At 38.3% G+C, this 21,352-nt stretch overlaps 1 protein-coding gene across 1 annotated transcript; it reads left to right on the top strand.

Moving 5' to 3' along the window:
• The first annotated feature begins 168 nt into the window (after positions 1 to 168).
• On the top strand, positions 169 to 19,072 carry LOC134823113 (anoctamin-7-like). Its single transcript, XM_063834456.1, has 24 exons — positions 169 to 285; positions 398 to 515; positions 677 to 813; positions 934 to 1,048; positions 5,199 to 5,434; positions 5,603 to 5,787; positions 7,095 to 7,188; positions 10,779 to 10,959; positions 11,068 to 11,199; positions 11,649 to 11,845; positions 11,963 to 12,106; positions 12,322 to 12,462; positions 13,283 to 13,453; positions 14,688 to 14,836; positions 15,418 to 15,502; positions 15,752 to 15,941; positions 16,164 to 16,253; positions 16,398 to 16,468; positions 16,683 to 16,752; positions 16,981 to 17,188; positions 17,464 to 17,630; positions 18,321 to 18,444; positions 18,657 to 18,673; positions 18,988 to 19,072. Exons 1-24 carry the CDS (start codon positions 169 to 171, stop codon positions 19,011 to 19,013), a joined length of 3,165 nt encoding a protein of 1,054 aa, XP_063690526.1. The 3' UTR covers positions 19,014 to 19,072.
• The last annotated feature ends 2,280 nt before the right edge of the window (positions 19,073 to 21,352 follow it).

Genomic DNA, 21,352 nt, shown 5'->3' with positions numbered 1-21,352 from the left:
TCACAACTACAATTGAATAAATTTATTGAGGTGATACTACTTTGTGAGCTTGTGGATGGCCGTAAAAAGCCGAAACTAGTCGAGTCACAAGCGGGTCGCCTCGATCAGGTACATCGTTTTCATGTTTCCATGACTACTCCCAATTGTAAGATAGTGGTCTGTAGTTGGATGACACGAACCGGAACATTTGACACTGTTAGTCAGGGCAGTATAGCAGACGCTCAAAGAACTTGGAGTCATGCCAAGAAGAAACTCAGACGACAATTCAGAAAAAATGCCAGACAGGTAAACCAATCAATGAATATCCGAATTAGGCCGGACAATTGTATTTCTTGTATTTGTGTTGCACAACATGCTCCACCCCTACATGACACGAGACTGAACAATAGTTTTGCAGTTGTTGGAAGACGTAGTGGACAGAGTTAACTACGAGCCTTGGTCGGAGGACCATAAGATAGACTTTGTGCTGGTTTACCAACCCATAAAGAAATACATGGACTCTTCCAATGGACTAGGTTTGATTTAAAATCAATAAGTTAAATACATACAGTTTCCTTGAAGTTTTTATAAAGTTGTTAATAGTATTAAGAATACTAATACACATACTACACAAGTAAGTGTATATAGAAGGGAATGTATGTGTATATAGAAGGGAAGCTAACACCTCAACCTTCAGTGGACGCAAACCCCCGACAGATAGATCAGGATGATATAGAGGAGTTGAAGAAGGGAGAAAAGGGAGATAAAGCGGCCATCATGAGAGTCGAATATATCAACCTGCTCAGAGAGAATGGGCTCGAGATAGAAATTGAGGTTTTTGCTTTTATTTTCTGAACCAAAAACTAACGTCAGAAATAGTTATTGTTTTTAATGGGTGTTCATGTCATATGTAAGCCTCTTGATTATACAACCTTTGAAACGTAGTTTTTTCAGAATTTCTGTTCCAAGTTTGAGGAGTATAGGGCGATCAAAATATGTGGAACTGATTACGCAATGGACAACTGGGCAGAAAAGTTCCTACTCATGAAACCAGTGGAGCCACCTTTTGGTGAGTGAGAGTCATCAAGAGTGATGATAGATCTGGCTTGCTACTTTTATTTTTAGCAGTAGACTTGGAAATTCTTAGATCGGTACGCTTAAATATTGATAGAACCGTTATTTTACGCTATCAGAGAGCTACACAGAGAAGCCACTTATAGCTAGGTGAAAAGTATATAATAAATACATAATTTGAAATTTGAAGGGGCTTTACTTTGAGATTGGTCATTGGAGCCATCAATGGCAATCCTTTTTGTTTTTCTACTAACGGCTGCAGATAACCAACATGACCGTACCATCATATTGGTCTGCTACATAATAGAATACAGACAAATAGAATATAATAGTGCAGATAATACAAATAGAATAAGATAGTGCAGATAATACAAATAGAATAAGATAGTGCAGATAATACAAATAGAATAGATAGTGCAGATAATACAAATAGAATATGATAGTGCAGATAATACAAATAGAATATGATAGTGCAGATAATACAAATAGAATAAGATAGTGCAGATAATACAAATAGAATAAGATAATGCAGCTAATACAAATAATAATAATAATTTAATAATTTATAGTGCAGATAATACAAATAGAATATGATAGTGCAGATAATACAAATAGAATGTGATAGTGCAGATAATACAAATAGAATAAGATAGTGCAGATAATACAAATAGAATAAGATAGTGCAGCTAATACAAATAATAATAATAATTTAATAATTTATAGTGCAGATAATACAAATAGAATATGATAGTGCAGATAATACAAATAGAATATGATAGTGCAGATAATACAAATAGAATATGATAGTGCAGATAATACAAATAGAATAAGATAGTGCAGATAATACAAATAGAATAAGATAGTGCAGATAATACAAATAGAATAAGATAGTGCAGCTAATACAAATAATAATAATAATTTAATAATTTATAGTGCAGATAATACAAATAGAATATGATAGTGCAGATAATACAAATAGAATGTGATAGTGCAGATAATACAAATAGAATATGATAGTGCAGATAATACAAATAGAATACGATAGTGCAGATAATACAAATAGAATATGATAGTGCAGATAATACAAATAGAATATGATAGTGCAGATAATACAAATAGAATAAGATAGTGCAGATAATACAAATAGAATAAGATAGTGCAGCTAATACAAATAATAATAATAATTTAATAATTTATAGTGCAGATAATACAAATAGAATAAGATAGTGCAGATAATACAAATAGAATAAGATAGTGCAGATAATACAAATAGAATATGATAGTGCAGATAATACAAATAGAATAAGATAGTGCAGATAATACAAATAGAATAGATAGTGCAGATAATACAAATAGAATAAGATAGTGCAGATAATACAAATAGAATAAGATAGTGCAGTTAATACAAATAGAATATGATAGTGCAGATAATACAAATAGAATAAGATAGTGCAGCTATAATAGCACGACACATTAGTCACCGTGATCCACCAAACTTCACCTCCTGTTTCTCAAGATAACCTAGTGAGCGGTTATATAACTCCACCAAACTTCACCTCCTGTTTCTCAAGATAACCTAGTGAGCGGTTATATAACTCCACCAAACTTCACCTCCTGTTTCTCAAGATAACCTAGTGAGCGGTTGGAGGACGGAGCGTCGACTACACCAAGACAGGGACCTCTACACTCGACAGAAGTCCGAACAGGGTGCGTGTGTGAGTTTGTGTGATCAATATGTGTGAGTTTGTGTGAGTTTGTGTGAGTTTGTGTGAGTTTGTGTGAGTTTGTGTGAGTTTGTGTGAGTTTGTGTGAGTTTGTGTGAGTTTGTTTGAGTTTGTGTGAGTTTGTGTGAGTTTGTGTGAGTTTGTGTGATCAGTATGTGTGAGTTTGTGTGAGTTTGTGTGAGTTTGTGTGAGTTTGTGTGAGTTTGTGTGAGTTTGTGTGAGTTTGTGTGAGTTTGTGTGAGTTTGTTTGAGTTTGTGTGAGTTTGTGTGAGTTATATAGCGAGTGGTTTGTCTGGATTGGAACGAACATTTCATCATTCGACGTTTTACCCCATCTCCATTCAAATTTTGGGTCTGTCTGGGTATTTGTGTTAGGCTTAGGGTTGCGGTTAGGGTTAGGGTTAGGGTGAATACTGAGGGTCAAACGTTGTGAGATGAAATGTTGATCACGAAAAGTAGCAAATATTATTGCCATGAAGTGAGCGCTGAACTTGCCATGAAGTGAGCGCTGAACTGCGGGGTTGTGTCGGAGAAACATGGTTTTTACGTGCTATCATCACAGCAACCATGTTTCTCTTGCATTTCTCCGAGGTACGCTTGCTTAGCTAGTGCATGGTGGCCAAGATGGGCACATTTGGCCACCGTGTTATACACAGTGTTATAGTACGTATAGTATATATATTAGTGTCCGACTTAGCTTTACCCGTGTGTCCAATAGAACAGGCTGAAGTGATAGCAGAGTGTGAGGAATGTGAGGAGATGCCGGAGGGGAGTGCACCACAACAGGGAGCCGAAATCTCCCACTCTTTTACTCGGCAGCAGTCTGAACCAGCTCCTCCTCGCCACTCTGCCCACCCTCCCAGACTCTACCCTTCGCTTAGTGGGTACATGGAGGGCAGGGATCATTGGGGCAGGATCCGTAAGTTAACAGCTCGCTGCACGTGACATGTGACATATTATGTGCATATTACCTGACATATCTTGTGCTCGATTGATTTTCCGAGTTATATTACAGATATTATTTTGATTATAAACGATTTCTTTGCTTGTCTGTGGAATCACCCTCTCATTATAGCTGGGATTATTATAGGAAAGGATGTTGATGAGATTGCTGGTCTTTATGAAAACCGATATGCATGTGTATTTTATAATCTAGCATAATCTAAAATCAATAACATATTATGGTAGTAATTTAATAGGTTCTCCGAACGAACATTTGTTAATTGTGTTGTGTCCAGAGGTTTTGTCCATATCTAACTCCAAGCTGATTGGTTGGTAGCTGTGCAGTGTGCACGTGTCAAAACAAATGCTTTATGTCTCCGTTCGCTACTGTAAAGTGCAAACATTATAAGCTCATACATGCAACTAAGCAACTTGGTAATCACACTGTATATCGACAACCTTATATCGCCATTCGATTGGATTTCTGACAGGGGAAGTCCTGAAATATTAGCACAATATTGATACTATCTTGTGAGGCTAGTTCTAATACACTTCAGTGAAAATTTTGCTGATATGCCAACGAAATTAACTTGCTCAAAAATAAAAAACATGTTGTTTTGGCCTATTGTTGGACCGAAAATTGAATTTGAACCGCGTAAACTCAATCTAATTATCTCAGGACCACTTTGAATTATACCGTCAAAAATACGGAATATCTGGAGTCCCTAGCGTATCGAGCAGAAAATGCCTGTAAGTCATTCTACTACAGGACAATATAACATGCGTGACGATATACAGTGTATGTCGAGATACAGTGTGCAAATCATGAAAATTATATAAACCTTGTATGAGAACTACTTAATCAAAGGGTTATACGATCATTAGAACATTACCCTTATTTAAGTCTTTACAAAGTAACCTAACGACCGCAGTTATTAACATTACCCTTATTTAAGTCTTTACAAAGTAACTTAAAGAATTAGTAATTAACATTACCCTTATTTAAGTCTTTGCAAAGTAACCTAAAGACCGCAGTTATTAACATTACCGTTATTTAAGTCTTTACAAAGTAACCTAAAGACCGCAGTAATTAACATTACCCTTATTTAAGTCTTTACAAAGTACCCTAAAGACCGCAGTAATTAACATTACCCTTATTTAAGTCTTTCCAAAGTAACCTAAAGACCGCAGTTATTAACATTACCCTTATTTAAGTCTTTACAAAGTAACCTAAAGACCGCAGTAATTAACGTTACCCTTATTTAAGTCTTTACAAAGTAACCTAAAGACCGCAGTAATTAACATTATCCTTATTTAAGTCTTTACAAAGTAACCTAAAGACCTAATTAACTCTCTTAACCCGCCCACTATTAGCATGATTACTGATTATCTCTCTTTACACGTACTCCTGACATGGCCGAATGCCTTATCTCTGAAACTTGTCTTTCTTCCAGCACTAATTAATTAATCTGCCCCCAGGAGCTGTTCTAACCTTGGAGCACGATAAACCGGTGGACAGAATGATAGCTATGTACAATGAGTGTCTCTACGAACTACCGCCACCAGAACATGATGATATAGACAATCACAGAACGTTTGACGCTTCCAGGTATGTCCCTCAGACGCTGAAGTCAGCTGTGAAGAGTGTTATAGGCAAGTTTAAGTCAGAGTCTACCGATGCGGAGGGGGACTACGATTCAAGATTAAAAGCGCAGGTTATTTAAAATGTTTATTATTTGTAAGTCAGATTTGATTCTTTAAAATTAATAGAGTGACTGCTTATTTTGACTTTTAGTGAATAGATACATGTATATTGTATAATGTATATGTATTATGTATATTCGCTCTTGCTTAGTTGTGAATCTAAACAATTTATAAACTAGATGGAGAACGGTCTAAGGAAGAAGGGTGAAAGCGAGTACAGAGAGTCAGCTGCCTTCAAACAACTTACTTTCCAAAATGAACGGTATCACAAGTTGTGGACCACTAAAATAGAGAACGCTATCTTTTCTATTCTACATCGCAGCGATGACAGACTCAACTTAACTAAAGACAATCTCCTCGCCAGGTTTTAAAATACTTTTTGAATACCTTAAATACTTTAGTACCTCATACTCTAACTCTAAGTCTAGTGTAGGAACCTCCCGTGGGAGTAACTACTAACTAGTCACTAGGTCTACGCAATTTATAGGGCTCCATCCTATAAGAACCAGTATAGGATCTAACTACGCCTGGTATATAGTACTGACTACAAGTCTTAATAACTTGCGGTCTAACTACTAGTAGCTAGAGCGCTCTAATGATGACTAGCTTGAGGGTCTTCGGGATCGATAGTCTCCACCAGTATGGTGTTACTCTAATTCGCCAAGAACTTGTATCCTCCTGAAACTGTACGAGTTAAGCTTGTGATTAAATACGGCTTTCTGTGTCAAGGACTCAAATTTACTGGTGGCACTGCACACTTTTAGTAATTGTAACGACTCAACTTTCAATCATAGTCTCAGAGACTTGCAATATAGCAGTTTTAGCAGTTGTAGTGTAAGCGATTAATGACAGTATATGAAAAGACCAGCAGAACGTCTGGTCATCAAGGTAAGTAGTATCAAGTATCATAGTATAGTACAATAAAATATAGTATTGACCAAGTAAACAGACCGGAGGGCTAGGAGTAGACGAGGGTTGGTGTGCTGGTTCTTGATCTGCTATCGCCGTCAGCAGCTCAGTAATCCGGCATCCTTCTACTAGTCTGGAGATGGATCTGGTCTCGTCCATAATTCGCCAAGAAGACAAGATCCAGAGATCATCAGAGAGGTCAGTGCTGGAACACAAGGTCGAGTGCCCGGAATGGAAGTTGGTAAAACGGAAGTGAGGAGCTGTGTGGTTCGCCATCCTTGGAGATGCTCCGATTAAGGCTATTATCGTCTGATGATAGCGGTTCTATAATTGGTCCTGCCAGCTCAAATTTAGCACATCATCTCGTTATCGACTCAGGCACTGAGCTCCGCCATCCTGACGACACGTTCGAGGCGCCGTGATTGGTCGTCTCGCGGATGATCGCTCCTGTGATTGGTACTTGCTACAATCTTGGGTAAAGCCTTGCCGCTGCAGTCCCTTAATGAGCCTCCACCGGTTGCTCGAGGGGTCCCGTACGACGTACGTTCCAATACGGTATGAACTAGGTATGAAGTGTAAGTGTCAACTCCCGGTGCTCAGTTGTTGACTGAGCGGCAAAAAGAATAGGGGGCCGAGGTTCTTACATCTAGAGAAAGGCAAATTATCAGAACAGATCTCTTTGTTGTCCATCTGACCTGGTTTAAAGTTTGATTAAGTTTTGTATCTGACTATACAACAGACTCACAAATATCTTTTTTACAGAGCGATCCGAGCTCCGTTCAACTACTCCAAGAAAACTAAATTTCTTGGTCACGATGACCCTGAGTTCTATAACAGATCAGAAAGATCACTAATGGTAATTAGTATTATATATAGTATTATATATAATACATATAGTATATTTTAATATTCAATACCTTTTTGTGGGTCTTGTAATCGGAATTTCAAACTTACTTGCAGTTCAGTTTGATCATGTGAATGTTTCTATCAGCCCGCTATCAGTCTGAGACTGGTAGGGACTGATTCAGTCTCCTTGTCTGAGACTGGTAGGGACTGATTCAGTCTCCTTGTCTGAGACTGGTAGGGACTGATTCAGTCTCCTTGTCTGAGACTGGTAGGGACTGATTCAGTCTCCTTGTCTGATACTGGTAGGGACTGATTCAGTCTCCTTGTCTGAGACTGGTAGGGACTGATTCAGTCTCCTTGTCTGAGACTGGTAGGGACTGATTCAGTCTCCTTGTCTGAGACTGGTAGGGACTGATTCAGTCTCCTTGTCTGAGACTGGTAGGGACTGATTCAGTCTCCTTGTCTGAGACTGGTAGGGACTGATTCAGTCTCCTTGGTACTCGAGATGTTGTAATGCTGTTTCTCCCAGGTATTCAGTCTCCTTGTTGTAATGCTGTTTCTCCCAGGTATTCAGTCTCCTTGTGGTAATGCTGTTTCTCCCAGGTATTCAGTCTCCTTGTTGTAATGCTGTTTCTCCCAGGTATTCAGTCTCCTTGTTGTAATGCTGTTTCTCCCAGGTATTCAGTCTCCTTGTTGTAATGCTGTATCTCCCAGGTATTCAGTCTCCTTGTTGTAATGCTGTTTCTCCCAGGTATTCAGTCTCCTTGTTGTAATGCTGTTTCTCCCAGGTATTCAGTCTCCTTGTTGTAATGCTGTTTCTCCCAGGTATTCAGTCTCCTTGTTGTAATGCTGTTTCTCCCAGGTATTCAGTCTCCTTGTTGTAATGCTGTTTCTCCCAGGTATTCAGTCTCCTTGTTGTAATGCTGTTTCTCCCAGGTATTCAGTCTCCTTGTTGTAATGCTGTTTCTCCCAGGTATTCAGTCTCCTTGTGGTAATGCTGTTTCTCCCAGGTATTCAGTCTCCTTGTTGTAATGCTGTTTCTCCCAGGTATTCAGTCTCCTTGTGGTAATGCTGTTTCTCCCAGGTATTCAGTCTCCTTGTTGTAATGCTGTTTCTCCCAGGTATTCAGTCTCCTTGTTGTAATGCTGTTTCTCCCAGGTATTCAGTCTCCTTGTGGTAATGCTGTTTCTCCCAGGTATTCAGTCTCCTTGTGGTAATGCTGTTTCTCCCAGGTATTCAGTCTCCTTGTTGTAATGCTGTTTTTCCCAGGTATTCAGTCTCCTTGTTGTAATGCTGTTTCTCCCAGGTATTCAGTCTCCTTGTTGTAATGCTGTTTCTCCCAGGTATTCAGTCTCCTTGTTGTAATGCTGTTTCTCCCAGGTATTCAGTCTCCTTGTTGTAATGCTGTTTCTCCCAGGTATTCAGTCTCCTTGTGGTAATGCTGTATCTCCCAGGTATTCAGTCTCCTTGTTGTAATGTTGTTTCTCCCAGGTATTCAGTCTCCTTGTTGTAATGCTGTTTCTCCCAGGTATTCAGTCTCCTTGTTGTAATGCTGTTTCTCCCAGGTATTCAGTCTCCTTGTTGTAATGCTGTTTCTCCCAGGTATTCAGTCTCCTTGTTGTAATGCTGTTTCTTTCAGGTATTCAGTCTCCTTGTTGTAATGCTGTTTTTCCCAGGTATTCAGTCTCCTTGTTGTAATGCTGTTTCTCTCAGGTATTCAGTCTCCTTGTTGTAATGCTGTTTCTCCCAGGTATTCAGTCTCCTTGTTGTAATGCTGTTTCTCTCAGGTATTCAGTCTCCTTGTTGTAATGCTGTTTCTCCCAGGTATTCAGTCTCCTTGTGGTAATGCTGTTTCTCCCAGGTATTCAGTCTTCTTGTGGTAATGCTGTTTCTCCCAGGTATTCAGTCTCCTTGTTGTAATGTTGTTTCTCCCAGGTATTCAGTCTCCTTGTTGTAATGTTGTTTCTCCCAGGTATTCAGTCTCCTTGTTGTAATGCTGTTTCTCCCAGGTATTCAGTCTCCTTGTGGTAATGCTGTTTCTCCCAGGTATTCAGTCTCCTTGTTGTAATGTTGTTTCTCCCAGGTATTCAGTCTCCTTGTTGTAATGCTGTTTTTCCCAGGTATTCAGTCTCCTTGTTGTAATGCTGTTTCTCCCAGGTATTCAGTCTCCTTGTGGTAATGCTGTTTCTCCCAGGTATTCAGTCTCCTTGTTGTAATGCTGTTTCTCCCAGGTATTCAGTCTCCTTGTTGTAATGCTGTTTCTCCCAGGTATTCAGTCTCCTTGTTGTAATGCTGTTTCTCCCAGGTATTCAGTCTCCTTGTTGTAATGCTGTTTCTCCCAGGTATTCAGTCTCCTTGTTGTAATGCTGTTTCTCCCAGGTATTCAGTCTCCTTGTGGTAATGCTGTTTCTCCAAGGTATTCAGTCTCCTTGTGGTAATGCTGTTTCTCCCAGGTATTCAGTCTCCTTGTTGTAATGCTGTTTCTCCCAGGTATTCAGTCTCCTTGTTGTAATGCTGTTTCTCCCAGGTATTCAGTCTCCTTGTTGTAATGCTGTTTCTCCCAGGTATTCAGTCTCCTTGTTGTAATGCTGTTTCTCCCAGGTATTCAGTCTCCTTGTTGTAATGCTGTATCTCCCAGGTATTCAGTCTCCTTGTTGTAATGCTGTTTCTCCCAGGTATTCAGTCTCCTTGTTGTAATGCTGTTTCTCCCAGGTATTCAGTCTCCTTGTTGTAATGCTGTTTCTCCCAGGTATTCAGTCTCCTTGTTGTAATGCTGTTTCTCCCAGGTATTCAGTCTCCTTGTTGTAATGCTGTTTCTCCCAGGTATTCAGTCTCCTTGTTGTAATGCTGTTTCTCCCAGGTATTCAGTCTCCTTGTGGTAATGCTGTTTCTCCCAGGTATTCAGTCTCCTTGTTGTAATGCTGTTTCTCCCAGGTATTCAGTCTCCTTGTTGTAATGCTGTTTCTCCCAGGTATTCAGTCTCCTTGTTGTAATGCTGTTTCTCCCAGGTATTCAGTCTCCTTGTTGTAATGCTGTTTCTCCCAGGTATTCAGTCTCCTTGTTGTAATGCTGTTTCTCCCAGGTATTCAGTCTCCTTGTGGTAATGCTGTTTCTCCAAGGTATTCAGTCTCCTTGTGGTAATGCTGTTTCTCCCAGGTATTCAGTCTCCTTGTTGTAATGCTGTTTCTCCCAGGTATTCAGTCTCCTTGTTGTAATGCTGTTTCTCCCAGGTATTCAGTCTCCTTGTTGTAATGCTGTTTCTCCCAGGTATTCAGTCTCCTTGTTGTAATGCTGTTTCTCCCAGGTATTCAGTCTCCTTGTTGTAATGCTGTATCTCCCAGGTATTCAGTCTCCTTGTTGTAATGCTGTTTCTCCCAGGTATTCAGTCTCCTTGTTGTAATGCTGTTTCTCCCAGGTATTCAGTCTCCTTGTTGTAATGCTGTTTCTCCCAGGTATTCAGTCTCCTTGTTGTAATGCTGTTTCTCCCAGGTATTCAGTCTCCTTGTTGTAATGCTGTTTCTCCCAGGTATTCAGTCTCCTTGTTGTAATGCTGTTTCTCCCAGGTATTCAGTCTCCTTGTTGTAATGCTGTTTCTCCCAGGTATTCAGGATTCTCGAAAACCCAGAAGCAAATGAAAGCAAGTTAAAAGCTAGTTATAAACTGAGCGACATGTACCGAGAGGGGTGTTTTGAAACAGCATATCCGCTACATGCTGGAGGGTATAAGATTAGAAGTGATGTCTCTGGAAAAAAACAAAAGTGGAGTGAGATCAACATCGAAGGTATAACACTTGTCTCTTAACTTTTTACTCTGAAAGATCAGATTCTGATAACAGTTGGTTTTATTTCCGGCAAGATCAGCAGTAACAGTTCTCTCTCCTCGCCCTCAGAACAGATAGACAATCCCAGAAAGTTACTGCGGTACTTCTGGAGCTCGTCTCATATGAAGTGGAAGTTCCAACCCCTCAACATCGTGAGAAACTACTTCGGATCTGTGACTGCCATGTACTTTGCTTATGTCGGTGAGTCACATGCTAGGGGGGGGGGGGGGGGGGGGGGGGGGGGGGTGAGTCACATTTCTTCTGAGATATCAGCACCATAGACTTAGCAAATAATTTTTATGGAATCCAGTTACAAACTTTCCATGCTTCTGATACAGTTGGATGTTCAGAAACTCACACATTTAAAAAATGTAAATCTTTTCTAACAATACATAATTATGCAGAATTGAATGCTTCTAAATAAACCCAGATATACATTATACAAGGAGTAGCTCAGTATATCGGAACATGTATTGAAAGAGGGTTTAGGGTACTACTAAAACACGGTAGTGTGCAGTAAGAAATACCATACCCGCAATAACATTGGGACCTATACTATAAGCAAATAAACATCTAGGAACACTTGAATTTAATTTGTCCGTTTAAAACCTTTAGAGTAGTCCCCACTAAAGCCGGTCTGTGTATTTCAGGATTCTACAACATGTCCCTGGTGATACCTGCTATAGCAGGAACTGCTGTTTTCATATACGGTCTGCTGCAGATGACTTGGACTGACACAGCACGGCATATTTGTGAAAGCGGGGAAAAATATTTGATGTGTGCGGACTGCTATATAGATGGAACCTGCAACGCTACTTATTTGTCAGACTATTGCTTCACTACCAGTGTAATAATCAAAAAGTTCTTATTTCATCCACATTTACTTTTTTCTGTTCATCGTTAATAATGTACTCGCCAGTTCTCGTTGTAATAAACATTTTGAATTATTGATTCTTTGTTCTAGATAACGAGTGTGGCTAACAACGGTGCAGTTATAGTATTTTCTATAATCATGATGGCCTGGCTAGCGATATTCGTGACGTTTTGGAAGCGACAGCAAAGTACTATAGCACACACTTGGGGTACAACTAACAGTAGGAGCGCTTCGGTAAGGCACATTAACTACTAGTTACCATAGTAACACTACTAGTTACCATAGTAACACTACTAGTTACCATAGTTACACTACTAGTTACCATAGTTACACTACTATATTTACTGAAATATTAATAATATCAATTTTAATATGAGTTCACCATCATCACATCCCTGTCATGCGAATTTTACATTTTTCAAGATATTCTTAGTTCACTCTGCATTCAGGCAGAAGTGAGGGTAAAGTACAAACTGACCAAAACAAAAGTATTCCGATGGAATGATGTAACGAAGACAAGAGAACAACACATAACCTTTCTACACAGACTTCCCCAATACTTCCTGGGGTTCACCGTCGTCGCTATATTAGTTAGTAGCTAAATTAGTTAGTAGCTATATTAGTTAGTAGCTATATATTAGTTAGTAGATAAATATGTTAGTAGCTATATTAGTTAGTAGCTATATTAGTTAATAGCTATATTAGTTAGTAGCTATATTAGTTAGTAGCTATATTAGTTAGTAGCTTTATTAGTTAGTAGCTATATTAGTTAGTAGCTATATTAGTTAGTAGCTATATTAGTTAGTAGCTATATTAGTTAGTAGCTATATTAGTTAGTAGCTATATTAGTTAGTCACTATATTAGTTAGTAGCTATATTAGTTAGTAGCTATATTAGTTAGTAGCTATATTAGTTAGTAGCTATATTAGTTAGTAGCTATATTAGTTAGTAGCTATATTAGTTAGTAGCTATATTGGTTAGTAGCTATATTGGTTAGTAGCTATATTGGTTAGTAGCTATATTAGTTGATAGCTATATTAGTTAGTAGCTATATTAGTTAGTAGCTATATTAGCTAGTAGCTATATTGGTTAGTAGCTATATTAGTTAGTAGCTATATTAGTTAGTAGCTATATTAGTTAGTAGCTATATTAGTTAGTAGCTATATTAGTTAGTAGCTATATTAGTTAGTAGCTATATAAGTTAGTAGCTATAATATAGCGACTAACTAATATAGCGACTATAGCCTATATTAGTTGGTCACTATTGCATTTACAATTACAGTGAAATATTGACATAGTTTACGCGAAATAAAGTCTAGCATTGAAATCTATTTTAATCTTCTATTTTTTAAAAATCTATATTTAAATCTATTTTTAATCTATTTCTCATATATATTTATCTGATTTCAGCTGGCTATGGCAGTTATGATGACCCTTACAATAACTGTCTACAACTACTCGCTAAGCCTTTCAATACAAAGGGCCAAGGATTACAACCCTTTTACCAGAAAATATGCTAATGAGATAGCTATTTGTGTGACGGGGAGTCTCAGCGCTACGCTTATCATCTGCCTATCATACGTGAGTTACGCTTATCATCTGCCTATCATACGTGAGTGTTAATAGATAAGTCTTCAGTTAGGTCGTTAATTTACTCACGTTTTTTGACTGGTTTAAAAATTTGATAAATATTTCCTGGTCTTCATCAGGTGTACAGGATAATAGCAAACAAGTTAACCAACACTACTAGTACTAGTTACTATAGTTACACTACTAGTTACCATAGTTACACTACTAGTTACCATAGTTACACTACTAGTTACCATAGCTACACTACTAGTTACCATAGTTACACTACTAGTTACCATAGTTACACTACTAGTTACCATAGTTACACTACTAGTTACCATAGTTACACTACTAGTTACCATAGTTACACTACTAGTTACCATAGTTACACTATTAGTTACCATAGCTACACTACTAGTTACCATAGTTACACTACTAGTTACCATAGTTACACAGATAATGTTACCAGGTGTACAGGATAATAGCGAACAAGTTAACCAACACTACTAGTACTATTTACCATAGTTACACTACTAGTTACCATAGTTACACTACTAGTTACCATAGTTACACTACTAGTTACCATAGTTACACTACTAGTTACCATAGTTACACAGATAATGTTACAAGGTGTACAGGATAATAGCGAACAAGTTAACCAACACTACTAGTACTATTTACCATAGTTACACTACTAGTTACCATAGTTACACTACTAGTTACCATAGTTACACTACTAGTTACCATAGTTACACTACTAGTTACCATAGTTACACTATTAGTTACCATAGTTACACTATTAGTTACCATAGTTACACTACTAGTTACCATAGTTACACTATTAGTTACCATAGTTACACTACTAGTTACCATAGCTACACTATTAGTTACCATAGTTACACTACTAGTTACCATAGTTACACTATTAGTTACCATAGTTACACTATTAGTTACCACAGTTACACTACTAGTTACCATAGCTACACTACTAGTTACCATAGTTACACTACTAGTTACCATAGTTACACTATTAGTTACCATAGTTACACTACTAGTTACCATAGTTACACAGATAATGTTACCAGGTGTACAGGATAATAGCGAACAAGTTAACCAACACTACTAGTACTATTTACCATAGTTACACTACTAGTTACCATAGTTACACTACTAGTTACCATAGTTACACTACTAGTTACCATAGTTACACTACTAGTTACCATAGTTACACAGATAATGTTACCAGGTGTACAGGATAATAGCGAACAAGTTAACCAACATGGAAAACCACAGAACACAGCGTGATCACGACAATCATCTTTCTTTTAAAATTTACCTGTTTGAGTTTGTCAACTACTACAGCACTTTGTTCTATATTGCCTTCTTCAAGGGAAAGTGAGTACGGGGATAATTATATATCTTTTACATTGCTGAATTTATTGTAACCCCTAAATCCTAATATAACAAGAATTTCGCTTCAGTTAAACCACGCACGATCAATTTCCCCTACGATGTACTTGTACCATTAATTCTTTTGAGTGAAAAGTGTGACTGGAAAAAAGTGCACTATATTTACATACTATGTTTTTTTATATAAATGAGTGGGATTCGTGCATGGTAAAAATTGACGATTTATTTGACCAATGCAGCGCCGCGCATCAACAAAAAAGGATCCAGAAAATTGCGGAAAATAACTTTGCGAAGGAGGAATTTCACTGTAATTAATTAACACATGGCTAGCGTCGCGCGCAGCATAACAGACGCTTCCTATAAACTTAATTTTATGGGAGTGGTCAGTGGTCTATAAGTCTGCTCCTTCGCAATATAGACTCTATATTGCGAAGGAGCAGACTTTTGTCATCATCGCAGGTCCATCGGGCCACTTCATATATCCAAACCCGATTACTTATTCCCTACGACCTTTTTGCCTTCGGCAAGAGTAGAGAAAATAAAAAGTGATAACAACGGTATTTCAGTATAACGTCGCCATCTAACCCGAGATATCTGTACGGAACTTCACTGAAGATACAGGGCTGTGCTCCTGGAGGGTGCATGAGTGAGGTAATTAGTTTGTAATTAGTTAGTAATTAGTTAGTAATCAGTTAGTAATTAGTTAGTAATTAGTTAGTGAGGTAATGGCATTACCTCACTAATCTTTTAAATTACACCGAGTCTTAATTATATAGGTCCTTATTTATTCGCATATTTTCGGTTCCCAGTTTCGAGATACCGTTTGATGATCCATGATTTTCTATATACGTACTGACAAATAACTGCCACTATAATTTACCTGATAAACAAACTACACAGGTATCTATACAGATGATATTAATCATGTCAGTAAAACAGCTGGTCCCGATACTGAAGGACATAATCAGAACCCTGAATATAAACAGGATCCAGGAGGAGTTGAAGTTGAAGTTACTTTCTCCTTTTGTTGGCTGCTGTGAATTTGCTCAAAGGTGGAAAAACATGGCCAAACAAAATCTTGAAGACTTCAGTGAGTATAAGCAATTTGTTATATTATTTAACAAAGTGTAAAATCCGGATTGGAGTATTATTTATGAGTCGCATTGTTGTAATGTATTCTGTGGAAAAATTATCTTATTATTAAACAAAACCTTAATATGGTTCAATCATTATACTCTTGATCAACATTGTTCAGTTAGAATTGGGTTGTTAATTTTAAGTTACAATTTTTAACTCAATTTAACATCTCCAGAAAACTCCAGATCTCAATATGTTCAAGATTTCGAACTTGCTGAACCTACAGAGATGTACCAGGAGTATGTCAATAACATCATTCAGCTTGGTAAGTTGGTTTTGCAATTGTTTGTAAATGCCGAATTATTTTGTATTTACAAAGATTAAGAATACAATTTAATTGCAACAGAGATTATTCTCACACATCAATGCTTGTATATTATTGTGTCCATTTTACTCCAATTTCACACAGGTTTCCTAACTATGTTCGTTACTGCTTTCCCGCTAGCTCCCCTCATTTGTCTCTTTATTAACATATGGCAGGTAATATAACCTAATAAAATTAAAAAACAATTTTAAATTTTACTGCTTTTCGTATTCAATAATATCATGACATCAATATTCTTGCTGACATTTTAAAAATTCGCTATTTAGATTTGTGATTGTAAATTTTCACCATATCGCGACAAATTCCGCCACGATAGCTTGGAATGATAGCTTTCAATTTATTCAAGTAACATGACTGTGGACCTCTCAGTTACGTCAGGATGCTACCAGATACGTAAAGAGGGTTCGTAGACCTATCGGCTTCAGATCAGAGGGAATAGGTGATTGTTTTTAGTATTACATAAGATAATACATGTATTATATGTTTAATGTTGGTATATGTATAAAAATCAATATTTAGTATTAATTAGTATTTAGTATACAGTTTTTATTTTACGGTAAACAGTTGATGATCTTTTGATAGTAACCTAGTAACCTAGTAACCTAGTAACCTAGTAACCATAGTAACCTAGTTGATAAGAAAACTAATTTATAACCTTGGTACTCAGGAACGTGGATGAACATTCTAGAAGTTCTGTCCCGAATAGCCATCCTTGTGAACGCTATTTTGATAGCATTTACTTTTGATTGGTTACCATTAATGATATATAAGCGTAACTACGAGACCGAAGGGAGCAGTTACGTGGATTTCATGTTGGCTAGCCATGACTTTGTCCGTGAAGAATCTGATGGATCTCAAACAAACCAAACGTGCAGGTAAACACATTTTCGATTTAGTCGAGAAGTTGCTAGAAGCTGATTGATTATTTTAGTGACCTCGAATGAAGCCGTTTTCAACAAGCACTATACTTATATACAAAAGTCACGTGATGTCAGTGTTTAACTTGTTTTTTCCATCTTTACAACCCAGAGTTGAGAGAATGCACCTTATCATTCTTTTTACTATTCATTCTCGCTGTCAGCTGTTTATTTTCCAGTATTATAGCCCGGTCTCAGTTCCCTCGTTCTAATACTAATCTCTTTATTCCCAGATATTGGTCCTACATCCAACCGGCCAGGGCAGATCAGTCCAGGTTTTGGTTGGAGCTAATGTTAGCGAGAATGCTTTTCATATTCCTGTTCCAAAACCTGGTGTGGGCGGCGGTCAGAGTCATCGAACTGCTCTGTGACAGTACTCCTAAATTTGTAAAGGAAAGAAGTAAGTTATAGAATTTCCTGTACATTTTACTTTTTTCATTCCTTCATTACAATATGTACTATTATAGTAATGCGATAGTTTAAACTTCCAACGTCCATTTTTTCCCGATCCATGACTCAAAGTGCCGAAGGCACAAAAGAGTCAAGGACAAGGGTTAGCGAACGAGGTTTTTTTTGTATATGGTAGCTTGCGACCGTGCGAGCGTGCGTGCGTGCGTACATACGTGCCCTCGCGCACTGTTATCGCCCACGTGACTACCTGCGCAAAGTTATTTTGCGCAATAATCTGAATTAAATAATTGTTGGCGCGCGGCGCTGAACTGACCAAGTACATTATTAATTTCACCATCATGTACGTATCCCACTAGGCACTAATTGATAGCATACTACTAATATTTTGAGTTACTATTACTATTTTGCACAGATCCGTGTCGGGTGTCAGGTTGCATAAACAATAAGCATATGGTTACATAGAAATATACACGATTTTCAAATTCAATATGGAATTATATTAACATGGTGGCGCTCGGCCTGTCACTCCGCCATTATATCTGCATGCTTATAAACAGTAAAAACTGGGGTCCCCAGGTTGTATGGAATATGATAAAATATGCCATCACGGATCGGGAAATTGAGCGGCCATCCACAAAAAAAGCGGCCGCATTTCTTGTTATACCTGTATTGCCTGCAGTGGTGTTGGAAGAGAAGATAGCACAAGAGTGGCTCAGCTCTGATGACGACAGTGGTGGTGAGGATGAAGTTGGTGACGACGAAAGTGCTACTGAAACTATAACCCGCGCTTTTATGTCCAAACGGTAATATACAAGCCTATTTTCTGATACATTTGTTCTAGATTATTTACATTCATTTACATTAATGGTTATCTTTTTTTTGTTGGCAAATAGCCCTTTCATTTCGGTTATACAAATTAATATCGCTTTCAAGTTTAAGAGTAAGTTTTCCGCATACACAACTCTGTACTAGAGTACACAACTCTTGTAGTTTTACGAAAACATTTATTTCTCAGAAAACCGAATTTGAAAGGTGTGTACCGTGAGTGTATGAGTGTGAGGCGAGGGCGAGAGTGTTACTAGTTTGTCTTGCTTTGCAGTTTGCATGAGTGTGAATATAAATTTGCGCTGTGTTCGATTTTCCCTGATCATACGAAAAAAAAATCAATTAAAGCATATTCATATGATCTTATGATGACTAAATAAATTAGTGAGATTTATTTGTTCAACACAAATTTGCGTTGCATGTCTGATTGTACACAAACATCAATTAAAACTCATATTCATACATTTTTATGTTTGACTCAATAATTCTACAATTTCTTTTTTGAATTGCTACACTTGCAGATACGCACCGACGGACGAAGTTATAGAGGAAGTCTCCAAACCACATCACCCTTTACTTCAAGGAACTACTAAGCTTTAACCACATCACCCTTTACTCCAAGGAACTACTAAGCTTTAACCACATCACCCTTTACTCCAAGGAACTGATAAGCTTTAACCACACCACCCTTTACTACAAGGAACTGCTAAGCTTTAACCACACCACCCTTTACTCCAAGGAACTGCTAAGCTTTAACCACATCACCCTTTACTCCAAGGAACTGCTAAGCTTTAACCACATCACCCTTTACTCCAAGGAACTGCTAAGCTTTAACCACATCACCCTTTACTACAAGGAACTGCTAAGCTTTAACCACATCACCCTTTACTCCAAGGAACTACTAAGCTTTAACCACATCACCCTTTACTCCAAGGAACTGATAAGCTTTAACCACACCACCCTTTACTACAAGGAACTGCTAAGCTTTAACCACACCACCCTTTACTCCAAGGAACTGCTAAGCTTTAACCACATCACCCTTTACTCCAAGGAACTGCTAAGCTTTAACCACATCACCCTTTACTTCAAGGAACTACTAAGCTTTAACCACATCACCCTTTACTCCAAGGAACTGCTAAGCTTTAACCACATCACCCTTTACTCCAAGGAACTGATAAGCTTTAACCACACCACCCTTTACTACAAGGAACTGCTAAGCTTTAACCACACCACCCTTTACTCCAAGGAACTGCTAAGCTTTAACCACATCACCCTTTACTCCAAGGAACTGATAAGCTTTAACCACACCACCCTTTACTACAAGGAACTGCTAAGCTTTAACCACATCACCCTTTACTACAAGGAACTACTAAGCTTTAACCACATCACCCTTTACTCCAAGGAACTGCTAAGCTTTAACCACATCACCCTTTACTACAAGGAACTGCTAAGCTTTAACCACATCACCCTTTACTCCAAGGAACTGCTAAGCTTTAACCACATCACCCTTTACTCCAAGGAACTGCTAAGCTTTAACCACATCACCCTTTACTCCAAGGAACTGCTAAGCTTTAACCACATCACCCTTTACTCCAAGGAACTGCTAAGCTTTAACCACATCACCCTTTACTCCAAGGAACTGCTAAGCTTTAACCACATCACCCTTCACTCCAAGGAACTGGTAAGCTTTAACCACATCACCCTTTACTCCAAGGAACTGCTAAGCTTTAACCACATCAACCTTTACTCCAAGGAACTGCTAAGCTTTAACCACATCACCCTTTACTCCAAGTAACTGCTAAGCTTTAACCACATCACCCTTTACTCCAAGGAACTGCTAAGCTTTAACCACATCACCCTTTACCTTAAGGAACTGCTAAGCTTTAACCACATCACCCTTTACTCCAAGGAACTGCTAAGCTTTAACCACATCACCCTTTACTCCAAGGAACTGCTAAGCTTTAACCACATCACCCTTTACTCCAAGGAACTGCTAAGCTTTAACCACATCACCCTTTACTCCAAGGAACTGCTAAGCTTTAACCACATCACCCTTTACTCCAAGGAACTGCTAAGCTTTAACCACATCATCCTTTACTCCAAGGAACTGCTAAGCTTTAACCACATCACCCTTTACTCCAAGGAACTGCTAAGCTTTAACCACATCACCCTTTACTCCAAGGAACTGCTAAGCTTTAACCACATCACCCTTTACTCCAAGGAACTAATAAGCTTTAACCACATCACCCTTTACTCGAAGGAACTGCTAAGCTTTAACCACATCACCCTTTACTCCAAGGAACTGCTAAGCTTTAACCACATCACCCTTTACTCCAAGGAACTGCTAAGCTTTAACCACACCACCCTTTACTCCAAGGAACTGCTAAGCTTTAACCACATCACCCTTTACTCCAAGGAACTGCTAAGCTTTAACCACATCACCCTTTACTTCAAGGAACTGCTAAGCTTTAACCACATCACCCTTTACTCCAAGGAACTACTAAGCTTTAACCACATCACCCTTTACTCCAAGGAACTGATAAGCTTTAACCACACCACCCTTTACTACAAGGAACTGCTAAGCTTTAACCACACCACCCTTTACTCCAAGGAACTGCTAAGCTTTAACCACATCACCCTTTACTCCAAGGAACTACTAAGCTTTAACCACATCACCCTTTACTCCAAGGAACTGATAAGCTTTAACCACACCACCCTTTACTACAAGGAACTACTAAGCTTTAACCACATCACCCTTTACTCCAAGGAACTGCTAAGCTTTAACCACATCACCCTTTACTTCAAGGAACTGCTAAGCTTTAACCACATCACCCTTTACTCCAAGGAACTGATAAGCTTTAACCACATCACCCTTTACTCCAAGGA

The sequence above is a fragment of the Bolinopsis microptera genome, chromosome 11 (genome assembly GCF_026151205.1).
Source record: "Bolinopsis microptera isolate Bmic1 chromosome 11, MBARI_Bmic_1.0, whole genome shotgun sequence".
Classification (NCBI taxonomy): domain Eukaryota; kingdom Metazoa; phylum Ctenophora; class Tentaculata; order Lobata; family Bolinopsidae; genus Bolinopsis; species Bolinopsis microptera.
The sequence above is the reverse complement of the archived record's forward strand: the minus strand, read 5'-3'. Positions and strand labels throughout refer to the sequence as shown.